Below are 23,346 nucleotides of genomic sequence, written 5' to 3'. Positions count from 1 at the left end.
GCCATGGTTGGTTTTAAATGAATGAAAAGACAATAGGACTTTCCGAAACAAAGCCACCATGCAATCAAATTAAGGATAATTGCAAAGGTTCGGAGATTAAAAGGGTTCCGGAAAACGCGGAACACAGTTCTTTATAGTTCCGAGTAGCCCACTTACTTTGATATACCACTCTCGAAAATTATTTTAGGTGCCAAAGGTCTATTTGTCTTTAACAGCCGATATGGAGAAATGGGTGACTGTCTGTCGTCTCGCTACATCGGCTCAGAAATTCTTCCGTCGTTACCCAGAAATAAAACGATAATATTTATGATAGTGTGACCATGTGAATTCAGTATTGAGATATTAAAGAAATGTGTTATTGTCATCTTGTTGTTAGAATCAGGTTGTTTTCCGTCTTGAACTTGTCAGCAACCAACTTTACCATGTGTAGACAGCAAAAGTTCGCATTGACATTATTAGAAGACTGAGAAAGATTTGGCCTGCAATGAAATTTTTTTAGAAATTAATCTACTCCTTAGGGGGTCCAGTTGATTCCAAAAGCTGCGAAGTGTCCCCACAAAAACCCCTCATTGTTTTCAAAAAAAAAAATTGAGTCCATGCAGTGTTGTTCCATGAACAACAGATGTCAAGGGGTTCAGATACTTTTAGTACCTTGGACGACCCAAGAACTCCTCTGCTTCACCTTATTATTGAGCGTCTTTTTATTCCGTAACTCCGCGATAATGAATTCTTTCAACTTATTACTCCAGTGCTATGAATAATAAGAAAAACTAGTGGGCTTATAAAAGGCCAAGAGAAAAACCATACAGTAGATTAGAATTCCATACTAATCGCTTTAACTGTGAAAAATGGCTGGAAGGGGCCGATCGAATTACAAGTAATAAATTAGAGTATTTTCAGTTTTTAAAGAAAATGTGAATTGTTTTAATATAAAACAGCCCATGCCGGTGAGAGTTTGATATTTGGTTAGGATTTGTTAAAAAATTAAATGAATCCTGTCATAAACTCTCTCCGATTTATGAAGAAATTGAAAATGGAGAACATAAATGTGAATATGACAACGACTAAGAATGAATCTGGTTTGATGCTTTAGAATACAGGATATCTTTCTAACATCTTACAAAGAAAGAATGGTTTTATACAAAGAACAGACGGTGGTAGATAGAATTTCTGGAAATGGCCCTAGGGCAGTGGCTTGCAACTGTAACTTTTGTTCATCGATTTCCCAGTCTTCTGCGACACTCCTATTGTAAAGTCCTCGTGGTTGTCAACAAGTATTAGATAGATGGTGTCGGACATTCGACGCAGGATAATTATATTGTTCACTGTTATGTTTGTTTTTATTCTGAAAGTTGTTATGATCACATGACCAGGTCTGGATTTGGTATAGAATAGACAATGCATGGCTCTTCAGGTTTGTCAGTGTCGGATAGAAATTCGAAATAAATTCCCAACGCTGATGGTCTAATTTGATGGACGATTCAGTAATGGTGGATGTTAGATAGAGTAGGGATGGTTTCACAGGGACAAACATCACTGTTTTCAAGTCAAATAATATTGATGAGATAAGCGGCAATTGTTACTTTTTCGTTTTTCAGTTTGTTTAGTAGCATATACTACTGGCCAATGACAGAGCTATGTCATAGTTTTCTTCATTCATCGTGTCAATAAGCGAGGCTGAAAGTAAACAGTGTCGACATCTCTTTCAACATTTTGCTGTCCCATCAAATAACAAAAATGGCTAGACAATGCCACCGACAGCGATGTATGCCCTTTTATCCAGTGGCGACCAAAGCCAAGGTTACCCGATACTTTGGCTTTGACTTTCACTTGCTCTTTTGTCCCTGTCTTCAGTTACAGAGTCAAAGGTCATAAGGTAGATCAGTATATATAATTACAGCCTTGATCTAACTGCCCTACAAATTTCTAAGGAAGACAATACTGTAATTGCAATAATTTCCGAAAGCAACCGCCGTTATTAACGGTGAAAGAAAAGCCCAACATTGTGGATTGTATCAGAAACCATCTCGCCGTGTGACAGCACAATCGATTATGGTAGTGTACCATTCAAAAATTAGAGTTTTACACTTTTTATCAGACTTTGAGGAAACTTCAAGAAATCTCCTTTTACAGTAGTCGAGAATAAAACTTAGGGTCCAATAAGCAAATTTGTGATCTATAGGAGTAAACTGTGAAAATTACCAATTTTTGAAATTCAAAATGACTGCCTTTTCTGTGATGACTCTGTGAAATAACATTCCCAACAAGCAAAACGGTGAAAAGTCAAGTTTTTCCCTAGTTTGATAATAAGTCCATACAAGATGAAGACTAGAAAAGAATTGAAAAGTGTTGAAGTTCGATTATGTTGCCCTGATGTGCGTTATATCTTAAATTTGTCTGTAATCTTTCAATTATGATATCGGAGATTGAATTGTTCCCAGTTTGATTCACAATGCGTTTAATTGGCGTCCTACAAGGGGAACCATGATTCGGTAATTCCAAGACATTGACGTAATGAAAAAACGGTAATACTAAAAAATTTGTGTTGCGAAAGCGGTAGAATTATGTTGTTATTGTTGTTATCGCCGTTGCTTTTGATTATATTGGCTATCGGTAGTTTTATGATGATGATGATAACGATGATGATGATGATGATGATGATGATGATGATGATGATGATGATGATGATGATGATGAACCGTCACCTCCTAACAAAAGGGTGTCTTAAATAGATGTACGTTAATTACATGCAATTATTTAATATATTCACTGCGATTCAAACTCCATTCCCATAAGTACCTGATCTGTTCATGCTGATAACGAGGCAACATGATCGATTCTAAAGCAATTTTCCATAACATATTGCCACGAAACTTTGTTGCTTGAATTTTTAAATTATCCTATCTGAAAGTATTAATCATGAGGAAGGGTTCGTATATTCATAGGTGTCGTCAATGGCGTTGCCTGTGGCAGTTAACTTTGAAAATCTACAATAAAAGAAAGTGGTTTTCACTTTTTAATGTCTGGACTGCTTTGTCAGAATAAGAATAATTCAAACGTTCTTGCAGCCAGACGAGTGGACAGTTCAATAATTAACAGCCACCTGAAAATGTTAGCCTTTGAGTTAACCCGATCGTTGGGCCCTCCCCGAACATGAATAGTGAATGGTCCTAAGGGTATCGGGGGAAAGGTTTCAGATTCTCGCGCTCTCTCTAATTAATGGTCCTAATAAAAACCAATGCGTTTTAGGCTTGGAAGGAAGGCACTTGCTCTGTCGAATATTTTCACGTCTAGGGGCTTCCATCTCGGCGCCCAGCGAATTCAAACTCTCCCGGGGACGCATGCTCGTACCAATAATCTTCAGAGTTGTATTAATATTTAAAATTTATAATTGCCAAAATGTAATTCGATGAATAGGGAAAATATCATGTCTGTTCGAATTACTACACCCAGTTGATTATTTGTTTCTATTTGTTTTGTCTTTTCTTCGCGACAGCCAAACGACTTTAAAGAAGCGAAGAAGTGGAATTTATGCAAATAAAAAAAATTCGACCTTAAAATTCTTATTAATTTTATACATTTTGATCAAAAATTACTTTTTGCTATGTTATGGTAGGAAAAGAAAATTTCTGGCATTCTTTCAGCAATTTTCATTCTTAATTTTTCTTTTTTAACTATTCAAAATGGAGGCTGCAAAATATAGTTCACGGACGGAGGCCCTCGTGACTTGGTCTTAGAACAATGTCATCTGTTGCACAAATTTCGACTGAAAACCACTTACTTACGGGTTCGAATCCGATTGAAAACTATCCGTAATTACTATGTTATGGTTTAAACATCAAAATGTCTGCAATGCTTTCAGTACTTTTGTTTTGTAACTTTCATTTCTTGTCTTTTCACAATGGAAGCTACTAAACACAATCAACATCACCGCCCAAGTTGTAACTTATTCTGAGAGCGGTATAATCTGTTGCATGGTAAGTCCAATTTTGATATGTTACACAGGGCCAGCCCTCTTTCTTTCAACATTTCTTTCGAAATCTTTGTTGATGTCCTGTAAGAGTCGAAGCATATCATCTAATGTAAGGCAGTCGAAGTATCATCACATGTAAGACTGAGGGAGATTTGGCCAACACTGAACGATTGCACAAATCAACATAAAACTAGAGGATTCGGTTGCCTAAAAAAAGATGCAGAATGGACCCCTGAAGGAAATTTTGTGGTTTTCATTATGGAAAATGGGCACAAGATCCTTAAATTGTGCTTCATCACAAGTCGGGGGTTCATACTTCTAACATTGCAGACAAGGAGACTGATTTGAAAGATTCAGAACGTTGTGTGCCTTTGCCATTCTTTCAGACTCGTAGGTCGAAGGCATTCTATTCCTTTCTAATTTACACGATAAATACGATTATAATCTATTTTGAAGGCGCTTAGGTAAAAAAACCCTAGAACTGCATTCCTATGGACAGTTATGTTATGTAGCTATTATCTGGTTAATTTGCCTAGCTTATTAAAAAACAGTTAACTGCTTAATACAAGCAAAATATAATAATGTCCCAAGTGGTATTTTTAGGAGATCGGATGGATGTTTGTACAAGATATTTTGATATAATATTTTGTCGTGCTGTAATTGATATTTCATATTTTGTAGACTTTGTGACATTAAAGGAGGATATCTTGTGCTAAATACCGCTTTAATTTAGGGCATTCTGGGTCATAATTATACAAATCATGAAAGCTGACTTTGAATCTTTCACCGGAAAAACAAAAATTGACACGATTTTTCATGTATTAAATGACCACGCATTCTTGTCAATGCCTCTTTGATCGTCTTATCACTCCTTACGTTCTAATATCTACGACGTGCAAATTGTAGAGATAGAGAGAGAGACAGAGAGATACAGAGAGAGAGAGACAGAGAGAGACAGAGAGAGAGACAGACAGACAGACAGACAGACAGACAGACATAGATTGATGAATGATACATTTATAGATTGATCTTCAATGTATCGGATGAATACATAGATACATACATACATACATACATAGATACATAGATACATACATACATACATACATACATACATACATACATACATACATACATACATACATACATACATACATACATACATACATACATACATACATACATACATACATACATAGATACATAGATACATACATACATACATACATACATACATACATACATACATACATACATACATACATACATACATACATACATACATACATACATACATACATACATACATACATACATACATACATACATACATACATCGTTGCATGCATGCATGCATGCATACATACATACATACATACATGCATGCATGCATGCATTCATACATACTATATTGCATTATTAACTCTCTAGGTTTTCTTCCTAATTAACACGTCAGTACTGCTTCCATTACTCATTAATTCAATTATTTTTGGGAATTTCATTACAGATTCTATTTCCGCCAGGAAATTTGCCAAATTATTCTACTTTGCAGTGTTTTTGTTGACATGCGAAACATTTTAGCTTGATTTCTAGCGGAGCGTGATTTTTTTTAGTAGGCACTGATTCACTTGGCTGGTAATTTGTCTCGTACCAGGTGTATATGTCAGTGACTTAAAAAAATATCGATATCCAAGAGACAGACTGACTGACAGACAGACAGACAGAAATAAAGACGGAATGTCCCTAGAGCACAGCTGCTGGAAATAGCTGACCAAGGCCGAAGCATAATTTTATAAGATAGTTGGTGATCTACTTCGTACAAAATTAGAAAAATTCCCTCATTGAGCACTTAAATTCATACACCTGGTAGAATCAAGACGAACGACACGTATAAAATAGGCTAAGTGAAGTTGCATTTCAAGAATCACACATAAAATTTTGTGTTGTTGTTGTTGTTGTTGTTGTTGTTGTTGTTTAGGTTTGTTTGTTTTGCATTACAAGGGATAAGAGAGGAAATGTTCAATACTGGCAATGTATGCGTTATTTTAGAAGTTTCCGTTGTGGCAACGATGGGGTTATGCAAAGGCAAATCATTTTATTCTGTCGTCATCACCACTTCATAACAATGATCATTCGAAACTTCCTCTGTTTTCGATCTGTTAAGATTAGATCCGTTGATATGAAAGCTGATACGTCATGAATTTTCGAAATTAGTAATGCTAAGGAAATAATATCAATTGACAATAGCTTTCGCGCACGATGTAAAGAGTAAAATATTAAAGCCAGATTAAAACAGAAGGATTTGATTCAACGTGGAACATATGTTTTTGCAGTTCCTAATCTTGTGTTTTCAAATTTGTTGTAACTTTACAATTCATCAATGGTGCATGTTTCGCAATTTTAAACCGTCGATTAAACTATTGGTCGTAAAATAAAAATCGGAGAATCAGTTTGATTCATTTTGTTGATGGATTAGTTTTTGTTTCTTTGGAAAAATATTGTTCCTGTCGTCACCAGCTCTTTCTCCATTGATCCCATGGAGTTACAAAGTGCCCTTATAGCGATGGATTAGAAGAACGTTTAAATTGACCGCGTCATATAGATTGTTTAAAAATATTCCATATTATAGCCCTGTCCTATACTCAATCACTTAAAACACGACCTTCATCGAGAGAAAGATTATGGTGATAGATGGCGCAAAATAGTATATCGGATGCTCCTCGCAAACTTTGTCAATGTTTATGATTTGGCTGTGGCCCGAAGAAGCTTATGTGTCTTTCACCGTCTGTCCTATTCCAATCTCCAACATGCTTGACGCTATAAACGCTCTGATTCTTGGTGATGAGCCCCAAGAATGACCTTCTTCAGATTTGCGATTTTGAACTTTCAGCAATACATCGTACATCTTTGTTCACCTTCTTCCCTAGAGCATGCTCGTCTGAAGGACTTGCCTCACCTCATTGTGTTCAAGCTGCCTGTCTGTTAGTCCCTCCCGATAATGCCATCGGATTCGTTCAAACTGTCTTGAAATTAACAACATTTTGCGAATTCTTTTATGACCACTTCTGACTGAGACGATTATGACGTACTTCTGGTTCTCGGTTCTGTTTTAACTTTAGGGATGGTTTAAAAAGTGATGTCAATGGCAACGTCATCATATAATTGCCAGAATTCATCAGATTATTTTATTTGTCTTTTGTCTGACATAACACAGCGCCGTTGCTCTGGCCTCTATTTGGTTTGTTGATTTGTGATTTCAAGTATGCAAATAGTGCAGGTAATTGTCTCGCTCACGTAGGCATTCTCTGATCGTTTGTTTCTTTATTGATCAACGACCAGTTTTGTTCTTGAAAGACCGGGGCACTATGGCCTCCTTTACAATTAAGTGAATTCATATCCAGCAAACACTATAGGGCAAGGGTTGCATGTCATCGCATAAAGGACGTGTTGTGTGTCATTTATAGCAGCCCGCGGTGGCTGTATATGTGTGCATGGAAGAGTGCTAGTGACAAACAGCTCTTTGGCAAGTTGTGTGCTAGCCGATAACTTGTACGTTGGCTGAATTAATCAAATTGACAGACTTCACTCATCTTTTCGTTGTTTGGGTTTACAACTTCAAATTACATGATACTCGGGAAATATGAAGGAAAATACTTTGACTATACATATGAAGTTTACCTGTTATTGGTCACAGTGTGTAGGGGAGATTTCTCACTGACGCCTATGTCATGTGTATCCCTTGCGTCTGTTCTTTCTCTATTTCTGTTTTGTTTGTTTAATACAGTATGTCTGCCTGCCTGTCTGTCTGTCAGTGTTCAGTCTGTCTGCCTCTCTCTCTCTCTCTCTCTCTCTCTCTCTCTCTCTCTCTATATATATATATATATATATATATATATATATATATATATATATATATATATATATATACAGTAGTTTAAACAGGAACACGTGTAATCAAGCCGATAGCGACCTATCTTTCCACCGAGACTGAAATCCGAACTGCAATAAAAGTTGGAATTCAACACAAAATGTATTATTTTATGATCACAACGCATATTTGTTCTACTGGTGGGTTGCATATTGCACACCTACGTAACACCCAAACGGGATTATTATTTGGCCGATAAATGAATATATTTCCGATTAAGATACAAACCAGAACTTTTATTGTCATGACCCGGCGAGATTGCAAACCACTCGACGCAATATTACAAACCCCGTGATCCTTGTTCAAACAGCACACCAATCATAAAATGTGACTGTCTGTCTATCCGCCTGTCTCTCTGTAATGCGATTTTTTACACCTATTAGCCTGACTGTCTGTCAGTCTGTCTATCTGCCAGTGTGTCACCCTCATATCTGAAAATACAGACTACTAATTGCCGCAACAAGATTGTCATTGCTTATTAGACTACCATGGGAAAGAAATCACATGTCATCAGTTGCCTTGCCTTATTATTTTATTGAAAGGCCTGCAAAGTGCTTTTTAATCTGCATTGCACACTTAAAAACCAACAAAGCTATGTTTAAAAATTCATTAGATAGCAAATCAATGCCGAGTAGGGACTGATTTTTTCTTCCGCGTGTCCTTTCTCATCAGCTCGGTACTCAATCATAAACTGCACTAAAATAAGCCACGGACAGCCTCTAATTAGTTTGACTCCTACCGTGTGAGTGGAGTTATGGCCACACTTTTTAGAGTAGTCAATATTAGTATCAATAAATTATGAGTATTTTCACTAGTAACCGGCCCGTTCCTTTTAATTTCGCTTTGTAGCTGTGTAATAGGTATAACGATCGCGGATGCACTCCCCGCGCAATGAAATATACATTTCATCTACCGCATGTCCAGAATTTTGATGGCCGTCGGATTTCATTTCATGTAGAGATTTCATCGCCGTCGTGTGTGGCATGCTGTTTTTATTTCAAGACTCAAAATGAATGACAAATCTTGCCCATGTTATTCTTGTATTTGATTCAACGTGCCTGTGGAATGGCAATGAAGCCCTGAATGTCACTTCGCCTGTGCGTAATTGACATTCTGGTAAACCACTTATGTCAGGTCAACATGCTACCTCGTCAGGAACATTTGACGGGCTGACAAAGGAACTTCATAAATTTGTCTTCGACTTTTGAGCGGGAAGTAAACCCCCTGCATACATTACATCAGCCAGCTTTATCTGTTTTTCGGCTGAACTGAATTCATGGTGATTACAAGTGACAATGGTGTGGTCGTAGATGGGATATGAAGTAATATTTCACACATCAGGTATTTCAATACAATAGTGTACTCGGAGTTTGTGATTGGGAAACTTGTCCTGGTTGCTGTACACAGATGACATGTCTGGAGTTGACATTTGGCCTCAAATAGACGACAGAATCTCATTATTTTAAAGCTCAACATCTCATTGTGTCGGACAATTTACATCTCCGTGCGAGATGAGGTACGGCATGTCACTAATCATGCCATAGTTTTCATGATTGCTCATTTATTTACAATCATCTGTCGGAAAATGGAAGGTCGCCGGCGCCTCATTTGAAGACACGCCGCTACACGACCTTGCAGTTCTGATTAGATTCAACCGAGTCATTGTCATGGCATTTTATGAATACCAAATCCAAATTGCTGTCGCTGGCTGCCTTTAACACTTTCAAAGACCCGACAGTAATTGTTGATCGTACTTATGTGCTACTTTCGTTGCCTATAGCCAAGGAGGTGCAAATTATATGTATAAATCTTTAAGATTAACCAGTTAGGAAGATTCCAGTGCTCTCATATTTTCATCGGTCTCTCGACTCGCCTTGCTGATGAATCAACTTCACATGAGTACGACTGCCTTGATAACCCTTATGGTATTCATTTTCTAATGTTATTATGCAGTTCGCTTCTAATTAGAATTCTTATCAATCCACACAGCTTACACCAGCTGAGTTTTTCTCAAATATCAAGTTAATAATTAATGAAGAAGAATTTCCAAAGATACCGTGCTTGAAATGTTCCTGTCTTTGGAGTAAAGCAGCTGTTGATTTGTTCGCATATCGCATTTTTGTTCTTTGATCTTTTTATTTTTGTCTATTTATTGTCTTTGAAAATTGGCTTCGTTGTCGAGACTATTCTTGGCGGTGACTGTTTTACTTTAGATTGATTTGGCCTCCAACTGTCGCTCTTAAGGTCGTTGGTTTCCATAGTGTTATTGTTGCATTGATTGTTTTGCAGTTGTAAATTTTTTGTTTTTAAAATCACGATCGACATTATTGTAAACAAATTTCGAACTACAAAGAAAACAATTATCATAATCACCTTGAACCTCGGAGCGTTGACGATAACGTCCATGTCTGAACAAATCGTTCCCTATTATTGAAACTTTCCAACACTCCATCCTTTTATAAACTCTAGGGCGTTGGTTTAGTCAGGCATTGTGTACTTTTCAGCACCACAATACCTGTCAGAAAATATCGACATACAGCCTCCCGCCAAAAAAAAATTGATCGAAAGTTTCCCGCCAAAGAATACAGGCCTTTTTAAACGTCGGTTGTTAATCCACAGCTGACCAATCACTGGCGCATGTTCTTCAGAACTAGAATCATACATCCACTACATAATGCCATCATTTCACCAAATTTCTGAAATTTCGCAAAAGCAGGCCGGAACATATTATAGAACGAAACTGTCGAGTGGTCGTGCGTTTTCAATTCATTTTCCTGTAGGCGTCCCGATATTCCCACTCATGCATCATATCTTGATTCTTAATGACACGATATAACAAATGATTTGGCGTTGCATTGCCATACTTTCTCGCCTTGGCTTCAAAATCGTTACTGATGGCAGGTTTAATTTCTTTAAATCTGACAACGACATTATCGGTGTTGATCTTAAACTAGCGTACAAATATTGATAGGATGTCTCGAAAAATTGACTACAATTTTCGCCAACCTCAAAATTTTTGCGCTTATCTTACTCTTCAGCTCCGATTTAAATTTCTTGACACTTAAAAAATCTGTCCCCTTCGGAGAATTAGCATCATCAAATCAGAAACCTAATTTTATATGACTCTTGCACTCCACAATATTTTCAAAAGTCGGATCCAATACTCGACAGAAGCGGTGCGTGAAGTCTGACACGGGGAAAATCTGAATGGCAGGCGGGAAGAGACTGTTAATGGGGTCAGATACGGGGATGAGTATGGTCCTCATAAAATTATTGTAGTTATGATTGGGCTCGCCGTGGGCAAGTCAATATCATTATATGGGAGAGAGACATGACAATTGACTATCAAATTAACAGTAATCGTCGGCGGTGTCACTTTTACCATCCTGCAGTATCCATCAAAGTGCACGGGACGCTCCACAGAATTCAAACTATCACAGCGTCTGTGATCTTTTACATCGCCCGCAGTAAGGTCACAGCGGCGACTATTCTTTAGCTTTTCTCCCCGACTTCATTTGCATGTAAGATGAGAGTGTGTACCAATAATCGATGCTATTTCAAAGTATTTGTGGGGTTTCCAAGGGATTTTCAACCCTCCCGCCATCCCTTCACATGTATATGCGATACTGATCCGAGGAATACTCAAAACGTCCGATGTATGAAATTGCTTATCCCGCCGAGAAGTCACCCATATACAGATGCTTCCGAGCAATTTCTTTCGTTTACAATGTAAATAAAATATCGTCTTGGGTTTCAACAAACGTTAGAGATAGTTTTCACGATGAAAGAATAAAACGACATCGTTTGTTTAGAAATTGTGAGTATTGAAGAAAAAATCACAGATATTACGAAATCTATCGAGTGCTGGACCTGAACCTGGCTGGACTTGGAATGTTTCGCTGATAACACTATCCCGTGATCGTACGCAGATATTTAATGCTTGTTGTTCGTGAAACGGTCGGATCTATGTTAAAACACTCTGGCTCGTGCCTTCTCCAGTGCTCTGTATGCAGTGATTGGGAAAGGATACGCTTAGCAGGTCGATTAGCCCCGGAATAGTCAGCGCCCCCCCCCCCCCCCCCCAAATCAGCCAAGCCTCAAATTTCATCAGCTCTTCGGTCAATATTTATGCAAATATCTGTATTTTTACAAGATACAGTACATCGATATCTTGACGATTACGAGACGGACAGACATGCGCGCACCCGAGCGAGCGCACACACATGGATAGTTTAATAGATGGATGGATGGATGGATGGATGGATGGACGGAGGGACAGATGGCCAGGTAGGGTAGGGTAGGTAGGTTGGTTGGTTAGCTGGATTGGTAAGTTGGTGGGGAGGTAGGTAGATGTTAGATGAACGCATGGCCAGATAACTAGACGGACGAATGAATTGATGGAAGATGGACGGACGTATAAGCAAACAAACAAAAAAACAAACAGATAACAGATAGACACAAATAAGGACAAACGAACTAAAATACAAACTGCAAATTAATTCCTTCGAGTAAACGTAAACTTTGCAACAAACACCAGTGAGTTGACATGCACATGTACAGAAGCATCAAGCCAAAGATATTAATAATATCTGGTACATACTTATTTCAAATTTCTGTGCAGTTCAAGGATGGGAATCCCTTTGAATAGATGACAACTCGGAATCAGTGTTTGATACAACTGTAGAATGAATCCGGTCCATGTGAAGGAATCATTGAAATGGTTGAATTTGGAGTTTTGCGTCTTAGATTTTAGAGGGCATCTCTACATCAAGCACAGGAAAACAGGAAATCTAGTAAAGGGTGCATCTTTGTCCTCAATGCCGCTGTATCTATACAATCGATTGTCCATTGCCGTCATTTAACTATTGTGTGACCTGTGAAACCTGCCTATGCAACAGGCGAATATATATATTTCAAAATTCTTCGATTAAAGCATGGTAGAAATTCTGTCGGGGAGGTCAGACGATAATGGAAATATCGCCGAGTTGGCATTTTTTGAGATGTAGATTACCTGGGGCTAAGAAATCGCCCATAGGAGGTCGAGTGCTAATGCCGCAGTTCCAACACGATCGTCTGTCAGTCTCGCTACAATCCCCTTATTTCATTCCAATAACCATCATTTAACCATCAATAACCATCATTTTGAGCAGACAAAAGGTATCTTCCTTTTTGCTTGTTCAAATTTCCGAGGTCACAGTTCGGATTTACAGATTAACTCATCCACTCCAACGGTATCAGGCTATCCGACCACCACACTAATGTCGATAAGCACTCTGATATCTACATGTATTACATCGAAAAGACGCCATTGTTTTCAACAAGTGAGAATCTGTGTCAATTTCTCCCGCCGAAAGAGGCCGCTTGATGACATGAATTTTTTATGTTCTTTTCAGAATATATGCATTAGTACGGGAATATATCACTATCGTAGGATTGTGAGTTCGAAGCCCGGTTAGTCAAGAAGAGTGGATTCAATATCGAAGGATGCTAGGTTCAGGACCCTAACATGTGTTGTGCCTTTTGGCAAAAACACCTCTACTCATCATTGTCCAATTGAGTAATGGATTGTGGGTATCTTCATCCTGTAGTTTGGCTTTCGCTCATTGGATGATGAATTGAATAAAAACCTCAATTTCTTGGCCTTCGCTCCTTCGACGGAACAAAAGAAGTATTTTAACCGTTGTTGACCACGAAATGTGCACCTTTCTACTGACAGCTCGACTGTGTAACAACCTGACGATCCACTCGAAAAAATGTATATAATTTGATTTGGTCATGGGAAAGTCATATTTCAGGCTTTAGAATGTGACCCTACCAGTTTTACGTCTAACAAAATGTAATATCAGTCAATGACATAATTAAATGTGTGACAATTTAGCGGCGAATGGAAACAGTGATTAACTATAGATGTAGCGATAACCATCGTGGTGTCTTTGTACATATATGATATATAGTTAGAAAACACCATACACGTATATATATATATATATATATATATATATATATATATATATATATATATATACACCACAATACACGTATATATATATATACCTCTATATATATATATATATATATATATATATATATATATATATATACGTGTATGGTGTTTATATATATATATATATATATATATATATATATATTACTTCAAGTATAAGTAATAATATTATTACTTTGTACTTGAAGTAATTATATATGTGTATGTATATGTGTATGTGTATACACACACTATACACCTATTATATACATACACGTTTGAGTATGGGAAGACTTAATTTATAGAGATAAATCCCTAAAGTTGAATTTTCAATCACGCATGATCGTGTGTCGCCGTGATTACTTGACTGTAATTACACTTTTAATAGATTTCCGGTTGACAATTATCTGAAATACTTTCTTCCATATAAAAACACACATCCGAAAACCTTGTTTAAAGAGGAAATTCAAAACATAGCTACGAGAGACGGGTCAATCTGTTGACTTTTGATGGCAATTCACTCGGATGGGCCGCGGTGTGACAGATGACAGGCGTAGTGTCAACGAGCTATTTTCATAAATTAAGTGGAGAAAATGTAAAATATGAGATTATCAGCATATTGTAAGATCGAATTCCTTTTGAATAGATGACAAAGTTATGGATTGTTCGATGATGTCGCGGTTCCTTGGATGCGCTATCTCTCCACCATAATTTACCACAATCAATATGGTGCTGCATTCAGTGTTTTTGCTCTGTGCTTCATACTTCACGGTGTAGTGCACAATTTTTTGACAACTCCGTCTCATCACACATCCACGCGTACGGTCGCCATACATTTCGTCTCTCAATCACGTTTGTGGAACATACAAAAACACACGAACAACTGCACTACACACCAATACATAGACGTAGATTGCAATATATATATATATATATATATATATATATATATATATATATATATATATATATATATATATATATATATATATTCTCTGTAAACCAAGAATAAACTCAGTGATGTATATGAACTGAACAACCTTAGATTTTTTTGTACAGCGACAAGATTTTTATTTCAAAATCCGAACTGTGCAAAGTCAGTGAAAGACAACAAAACCTGGAAAGCAAAGCGGCAGTGAGATGAAATTTATCTTCTAAATTTATAACATTTGTCAATTTAGTAATCCTATTCATTGGAGATTCACAAAGTATGTGCACCGCTGAATAAAAAGACAAAAATGATACTGGTGACTTAAACCACAATGTATACAATACGTGGCGAATAAAGGCATTTATGAAAGCCATAAAGGCAGAGCGGTGATGAGTGAGTCGACAAGACAAGCTGTTTGCAAACTTTCCATCTGTCAACGCAGTCTATAATGAATCATTTGTGTGAGAGAGAGAGAGACTATCCGATAGCTATTAGCTGTGACCTGACGCACAGAGTCACACAAACAGGCTTGTCGTGGTTAGTGCACAGATCTCAACGCACCGCAACATCACACATTGCCCTCATGTGAAATCCCAGGGGTGTATATTTGAGAGTGGCGAGACACTGCCCGCGCAACTGGGGTAGACAGAGCGACACCTTACAGTAAAATACCCAAAACAAAAAAATAGGGTACGGGTGGTGATGAGGCCGTACACGCATTCCATATTTTGTTTTCGCTAAACCTGTGATTACCAGATGTTCTCACCAAATAGTGACAATCGACTTTTACAAATTTATTCAGCCCCTTTTATAAAGATGTTGACAAGATTTTTTTGTTAATTCAACTGGCCGAAAATAAACCTTTATTTAAGAAAAATATGAATAGAAAATGAAAATATCTGTCGACCATAAGAGACAGAAACAGGATGCCACTGATGATAATAAACCATTTTCTGTTTTACAACGCTTGGAATGAAAAGTAAAAAATGCAAGTTGTTGAGTAATATTCGAATCGGCCTTCTCCCGTAAACGAACACAGATATTTAGAAGTATCTCAACAGTAGTACATAATTATCGACAGAAAAAAGTTTTGCATTGTGTGACTTTGAAAAATGCTTTTAAAATGCATATTCCCAACTCTATTTTTACAAAAGACTGTCAGTTTTAAATTACAATTATATTTTCTGTTGTTTTCTGTTGTTTTTTCCATGATGCAACTCTCATCAAACCATCGATGACATGTTCAATGCGATCATCAAGAATATTTCAATAACGTGATCGCGATGTCTATGAATTGTCTTTACTGTCTTTCTATAGTTTTGCGACACATTTCCTAGTTTCTTACTGTCGGTCTAGCGGTGACGTCACTGTGTGCTGAGTTTCATGGTGTCTCCGTAGGTCGACTTTTCTTTGGAAGGCCTTGCCGCATATGTGACAGCCGAACGGTTTGAAGCCCGTGTGTTTGCGGCTGTGCGTGATGAGATTCGATGATTGGCTGAACGCCTTACCGCACTGTAAACACTTGTGGGGCTTTTCTCCTGAAACAAACAAACATACAAACAAACCCGGTAAATGAGAAACTCGGAAGCGAGAACTGAGAAGCGTCATTGTCTGCCATGATTCGAAATTTCAGTCAAGATGGTTGACGCATATCACTAAAGTGATTCTGAGAACGGTGCCTTGATGGCAGTCGACGCGTTAAGCTTCGGACGTAAGCCGCGCACAGTTGCGGGCAAGTCGTTCTCCAGCGTGGCCTTACGGTAATGTGCATTCTGAGGGAATGTATACATGCATTGGAGTGGTTGATGGTCGGACTAAACAACACTAGACCGTGCCTGCATCTCTAATATGCAAACATTCGGTAAAAAATGCAGGTAAAGCCCTTCTCACGTACATTGTATTATGTTGGCAGTCTAAATACTGACGAAGTTGGTTTATTAAGCGGCAGTCGACGGAATGGAGGGCGTATTTACACTACATCTGTCGGAGAACGCGGTACACCGTATGTTCAACCGTGATATCATACACACATTCATACAATTTAAGCAAACAGAACAAATCGTGGTAGGACTTGTGATCTGATTTATAATGGTAGATTTGTAAAACCGTCCTAAAAAGAACCGCGACGTGACAAACATATTTGCCGAGGGGGAGAAAGCGCGAAGCATAATTTAACAGAACAATAGCCGTATAACTTTTAAGAATACTTTGATTTTTGCTGTTCCATAAAACAAAGACACTTTGTTTTTCTCCTCCCGAAGGTATGTTGAAAGTAGTAGTACCAACCTTCAAAGCAAAAATTATTATGTTTTAATATAGTTTTTATGACAAATTAATTCTAGTCCGTACTTAAAATGAGTTGTCCACACTATATACACATAGAGGCCTGTGTTGACCAGTTGGACGCAAACATATCGACATGGCTTTGGGCGTAGGACGAGAAATTGAAAAAAAAAACAAAACAAAAATATTAAAGGTATAACCCATATGGAAGGATTTTTAAAATATTGTTAGATTCTCCTTCCAAGAGGTACAATTATTCAGTGTTCACGCCGGTGCGTTGCGAAACTTCGGTATTTTTGGAATCGGCTGTTGTGCTATGCGTTTACTCGTAAATATAGGCCTACCCGCTTAAACGATGTTGAAGGACGCCATTTTAAATCGTAACACGATTTTTTTTTTCGGGAGTGAAGGATAACATCATAAGTAAAGTGCGAGCATAATCCACTAAAGCCACTCTCGGTATTGATAGATTTGCATTAAATATGGTATATTTTGAATTACATCTTGAGTTGTAGCGCGGCTCTGAGCAAGTCAGAGTGATGAGAATTTCGGTGTCATTGAAAAATTGACTTGTTTGCGAATCTTGTGCGCACAATGGGCCGCGGATCCGACGACGCGTGTTCTCGCATGCCCCCCACTTAACAACCTGTTTTCGATACAATGAGCTAAATGATGACGTCACTAAACAGGAGCTCGTACTTCTTCTTTTCACGTGAATGCGGAGGAAAATATGAAGTGATTTCTCAAAAGTAGTGAAATTGATGGCGATTTCAGGATATTAAATGACTTTTATGTATGGTTACATCAGATGAAAGGAGAAAAACAGGTGCCCTCAAAATCAGTCACCGATCAAACAGTGTTCGCAGTCCTTCCTTCCAGTGAAGTGTAACTTTGTTCCAACCGTCCGCTCTATTGTGAGGGACCACAATTCGGAACACGGCCAATCTGTCTTCTGGAAAACTTGAAATATTGTATAATCTGGATGAATGGCGAATTAAATACGGGGTGTCGCGTGTGTGACACCGAGACTGAAAAAAAGCTACCCGGCTGCATAGCTAATGTTTCCGTATCGGCAGCGGAGCATCGACGCGGCATGCTAAACACGGCACCGTTACCTTATAAAAAAACATGGGTTTGATTTCCGATTGAGGAAATAATCTAAACACTATCAAGCGATTTTATCGACAGGAAAACACTATTAAGAAGTACTTCAGTCACAAAACGTAGCGATAAATCACTATTTCCGACTGGAATAATACAAGATGTAAGTACAACAATGTAGTGAGTGGAGAGCAGGATTGTGAACAAATTAGATTTAAAGACCAGCTTACTGCACTGTAATACATGATCTAGTTGTCCCATTGAAAATCAACGACTACTGTCGATTATTCAAATCCTCTAATTTCGGCTCAATTCATCACTATCAGCGTAATCACGGTAATTAGATCCGACGTTTTAACGACAAGCCCAGGAGTATCCCTCTCTTTCCTCCAAAGATTTTTATTGCGAAAACATTCAATTTCGCACTTGCAAGTTTAAGTAATCGTCTGCAAGCGAATTCAGCGTACGTGTCACCGATAGCAATGCGACGTGCATAAAGGAGGGGGGCAGTTATGGTTCGTTCAGTGTAATACAGTGAGTGAGTCCGGGCTTTGTCCGCTTCAGACCTCAAACACTCTCGGATTTTTCCACACACGTAGTTACATTCACATGCGGATCCGGTTTTTAAGGGTTGGCGTAACGTTTTGCTCCATTAGGGCCATTCGACGACCAGCATATAGCAAGATTCATACATTCGAATTGGACTCGAATTAAGATTTTGACGGCCTTATTTCTAAATTTAAGCGGGAAAAAAATTGCACATATCCTGTAAATCTGGAAGCTCTAATTTACAAAGTTTCCTTTCCGAAACAGAAGACAATTCAGCGTGTCATCAAAATTGAATGAGGGACTGCAATATTTCGCTGTTTGAATACTGATTCGGAAGAGAGTGATTTACAGGACTTGAAATTCTGAACGTCGCCGTTGCTTCGTCGGCCCGGTGTTTGAAATGCACCCGTACGTCGCCAGTAGCAACAGATTTGAAATTTATCACTTATGCAAATTAACGAGTGAGATCACGCTTGGCTGGGCAGAGTGGATTTTCTTTACCAAATTTCGAGTTCATCAAGCGCTCATTTGGACACGAATATTAATTGCCGATGACTACAGTTGTCGTCTGCCCATTTGAGGCCGCCGTCTAACGCTAAATGGTATTAAATGTAGAGGTTTCTCTCCCGTCCTGGCACTGCCTGATGAAAAAGTCTACGGCACAACGGGTTTCACAACATCCTGTATCACTAAATCCAACATCGTCGGCCGAATGGCCGATCTTTCTATTTGAACACATTTTTAAAAAAAATAATGGGAAAATCTAGCGGATGGAGAACAGACAGCCCAGTGACTATGCCCGTCAGTTTTATTTTTAATAGTACTTTCTACCATAGCTTAAATATTCTCATCAAATTTAGTTCTCGTATTCTAGAATGTATAACATATGAAAATTATTATGATGCAGCAAATCTAACTAAATACCGTAAAATCTGCACTGAAATTCAACACACGAATCTGAAATGTACACAGTGCTGGGAAAGATTGTACGATTTCGCTTCAACACAAAAACATCGTCACTTGTACTGTACACACCATGATTGCATCAGCTCATCTGGGAATCATTACGAAATACTGATTTAAATGAAAAAGATGGCATTTTGAAAATCCATTAAATACTTGTAGATAATTAGGTATAGCAAGGCAATATGAAAAGCGGCGCATTAATTCAAGTTGCTTTTAAAATTAGTTTATGTAACTTTTATTCAGCGGAACTTTTCAAAGCCGATGTTGATCCATTGTGAAGCTTAAACTGAGTCCTCTCATACCATGAAGGAGTTTTGTGGGTTTAAAAGTTTAGCGGGCAAAGTAATGGCCAAATGGAAGTAACTCGAAATTGAACTAAAAATGACATGAGTTTATTTCGGTACTGACTAGGCATCGCTTAATTACTCTTCCAAAATACGAGTAAGTCTTCACGGAGGAAAACAATCTGTCTCTTTGTTTCATCAGATTGTCGGAATTTTTTTTGTATTCTTGTACCATGCAACGCTTGTATTTATAAACTATACACACAGGTTGAAGTATCAGTACTTTGTGCTCTGCCAGTACGTGCATCTAAATCGGATTATTCCGAAGTATCGCCCGACAACCGTCGGAATTCTATCATACCACGAAGTCGCGTATGTGACAACTCTTCTATAAATAAAACGATAACTAGCGACCTCGAATATAGCAAAAGCAAAATCAAACAGAAATCATGAAAATAGAAAATATTGAAGACAACAAACACAGACAGCATATTGGAATATAACAGCGCAAGTAACTATTTATCGATGGAAGTTTGTCCAAACGCTAAACCGCTACCTTGTGGTCGCAGAGTTTGGAATATAGTGGGTGGGATGACGTGAAACGCCGCTATAAATTGTTTACAGTGAAATGTCAATTTTGCCCCTATTTCTCTATAAGTAGAACCTAGATACAAGTTAGATGGTACGACCTGAATAACGGCAACACAACATTTTATTCTGAGGGGTCAGATATCTAGGGAACTTTCCTAGAAGGTTGAGTTACATAAACGAATTTACCGTATACGAAATACAGGAAAGGTATAATCAGCGCGTGTTTTCGAGAAGTGACTAGGTTTGATGTACCAACACAGATGAGGCTTAACCCTCGTTAACAAAGCACAGACATGATCAGTTAGAAATCAACAATTGAAATAGACAATAATTACCTGTGTGTATGTAGGTGTGTTTCTTCATGTCAGATTTCTGGTGGAATCGCTTTCCACAGTACTGGCAGGGATAGGGACGAGTGTCCGAATGGATTAGTAGATGCGTTGACAGCGTCGAAGAGCGTTTGAAACGTTTCCCGCACTGTTTGCATTGGAAACTTCGTTCCTGTGTGTGGACGGCCATGTGTTGACTCAAGCTAACGGCATGTCCGAATGTTTTGTTGCATATTTCACAGGCATAAGGTCGCTTGCCGCTGTGTGATCGGCGTACATGCACTTCTAGGCCATGCGGTGTGCTGAAAACTTTCTTGCATTTGACGCAGGAGAATGAGCCAGTAATTGACATGAGACTCTTCTCGCTTTCAAAATCGTCTTTGAAATCCATTCCATCGTCAATGTCATCCATATCATCTGCAAAGGCTGATATTTGATTATTTGTCCAGTATAGCTGTTCCGTTGTTAAAGCTTTCAAAATCTGTTTTTCAGCGTGAGCAAACTGCGCCCTGTACACATCGGTGTAGCTGAGTTTTCCGTCCTTTAGAAGTTCAATCATGGCCTTGTTAAAACCTGAAAATACAAGAAATAGCTTCAGTATTCCGTATCTATGAAAAGGAGTGAAAAATAGAAGGGTGAAAAATGGGCAAAAAGATGGTATTATTTTTGTTATTCGTATTGCGATGCGGAGTTAGCATGCTACCTACGAGACAAAAAATCAAATATCTAATTTCTACCGCCGATTTGCTAGTCTCTGGTTAAACCTTTTTATCTGCTTATCAATGCTGTGTTGAACTCACAATTTGTTGACCAGGGTTTTTAAAAATCCGAGTATCGTTTTAATGAAGATCAGTTAAATGGGCGGCTTTTCTTTTGAAGAGTACGCAATTACATCCCTACCATTTGGTGGCGGTGACGGGACGGTGTATGTGGAGATCTCACAGGGCCATTTCTGCACGTCGATACTGAGGCCAGCTGACATGGCAGCGCTCTCCGTATTCTTGTACAGGTTCTCGTCTCTCATCATGGGAACAGCTGGATTTTCGCAACGTTCAAAGTGTCCGTATTGCCTCGAGAATTCTGCAACGGTAAAATCGTCCAACATGGGACGCTTGATAATGTGTCTCCGTGGACATAAAAAATACAGCAAGAATCGACAATCTTCTCATTTGCAAATACAAAGATGGGATTCTAACCGCAATATTTATGTTCAAGTGGATCGACCGTGGTATCATCACAAAAGATACCCTAATGAGCAGCTTGAGCGAGAGTAGAAAGTCAATATTGGCCTCGGTCTGCAATGTGTTACCGCCGTTTGGCGAGTATATTTTTGTAGGGGTCGATCTGTGCAAACTTATCCCCAAAAATACAAGATCTAGAAATGTGGGAGGCTACATTAATTTAGGCTCGTTTCTGCACACATGTGATTTGGAAAGTTGTCCGGTGGTACACGATATAAAGAATCACAGCATGGGACGGTGTCGAAATATCATATAATCGAAGAGTTACCCAATGAATGTTGCATTTGTGTCATTTTGGAAAGAAAGTGAATATTTACCTTGATTTTTAGGTGTCACTGCGGTGAAAGCACTCGCAGAACTTGGCGAGAATGATTTGGGTGTCGCGGGCACAGACTGCAATTCCGGGAGCGGGCATTCCCTCTCGCTGTCAGGTTCCGTCTTTACATCACAGTAATTGTTCAAAGTTGGCGTGGACGGAGAAACTGCGGCCCCGTCACTTGTTGTCGAAACCTTTGAAGCGAACGCATTGCTGCCGTTAACGATTTTCTTGCTTACAGTCTTCACCAAAAACGACCGAGGCATCTTTTTCAAACCGACGAATCGTGTGATGATGTTTTTGTTACTTTTTAGAGCGGACAGAAAATTTGCTGGCTAGACGAAGCCGTGGACGGTAACACGCCGCGATATTTCAGAGGCTGAGAATTCTTGCAATCTGAATCAAAATGACTCTTTAGCCTGACTAAATATGCTTACTGATTATGCAAATGAATAGGTGTGATAGTCCGACCATCAATTCTCCGAGCTGTCGGCTCTTCTCTCACCCCATCTGTTTCTGGTAGATAGCGTGCAGAACTTAACTCCGACTGGTAAATTAGCATTTTTTGCGACACGCATGCGCCGTTGCTATAATCTAGCAGGTGTCAGCCAAAGATACAATTTCAATTTTATTGATTAATAACATTGCCATCGCAACCCGACTGGTATTCGCCTAACTCAATCCGAAAGTTTCCCTGTTGGCAAACAAAGGAACTCACGAACTGAAATTTTTTCCCATCACGATGCGAAAAGGGAGACACGAACCACCAGGAACTCAAATACACGGTGATTCGAAATTATGATATCACGTTGCTTACTTAGGTCAGAGGTTACGGAGCCTGTGTGAAATCCGTTGTAATTAGCGACAGGAA

General features: G+C 38.6%; 1 protein-coding gene across 1 annotated transcript; it reads right to left on the bottom strand.

The window, feature by feature from the left end:
• Positions 1–14,907: 14,907 nt before the first annotated feature.
• Positions 14,908–23,041, bottom strand: LOC139114646 (fez family zinc finger protein 1-like). Its single transcript, XM_070676483.1, has 4 exons — positions 22,477–23,041; positions 21,819–21,998; positions 20,925–21,491; positions 14,908–16,353 (listed from the first exon to the last, which is right to left on the bottom strand). Exons 1-4 carry the CDS (start codon positions 22,739–22,741, stop codon positions 16,157–16,159), a joined length of 1,209 nt encoding a protein of 402 aa, XP_070532584.1. The 5' UTR covers positions 22,742–23,041; the 3' UTR covers positions 14,908–16,156.
• Positions 23,042–23,346: the final 305 nt, after the last annotated feature.

Source organism: Ptychodera flava, chromosome 16 (assembly GCF_041260155.1).
Source record: "Ptychodera flava strain L36383 chromosome 16, AS_Pfla_20210202, whole genome shotgun sequence".
In the NCBI taxonomy this organism is placed as follows: Eukaryota; Metazoa; Hemichordata; class Enteropneusta; family Ptychoderidae; genus Ptychodera; species Ptychodera flava.
This window is presented reverse-complemented; position numbering and strand designations above follow the sequence as displayed.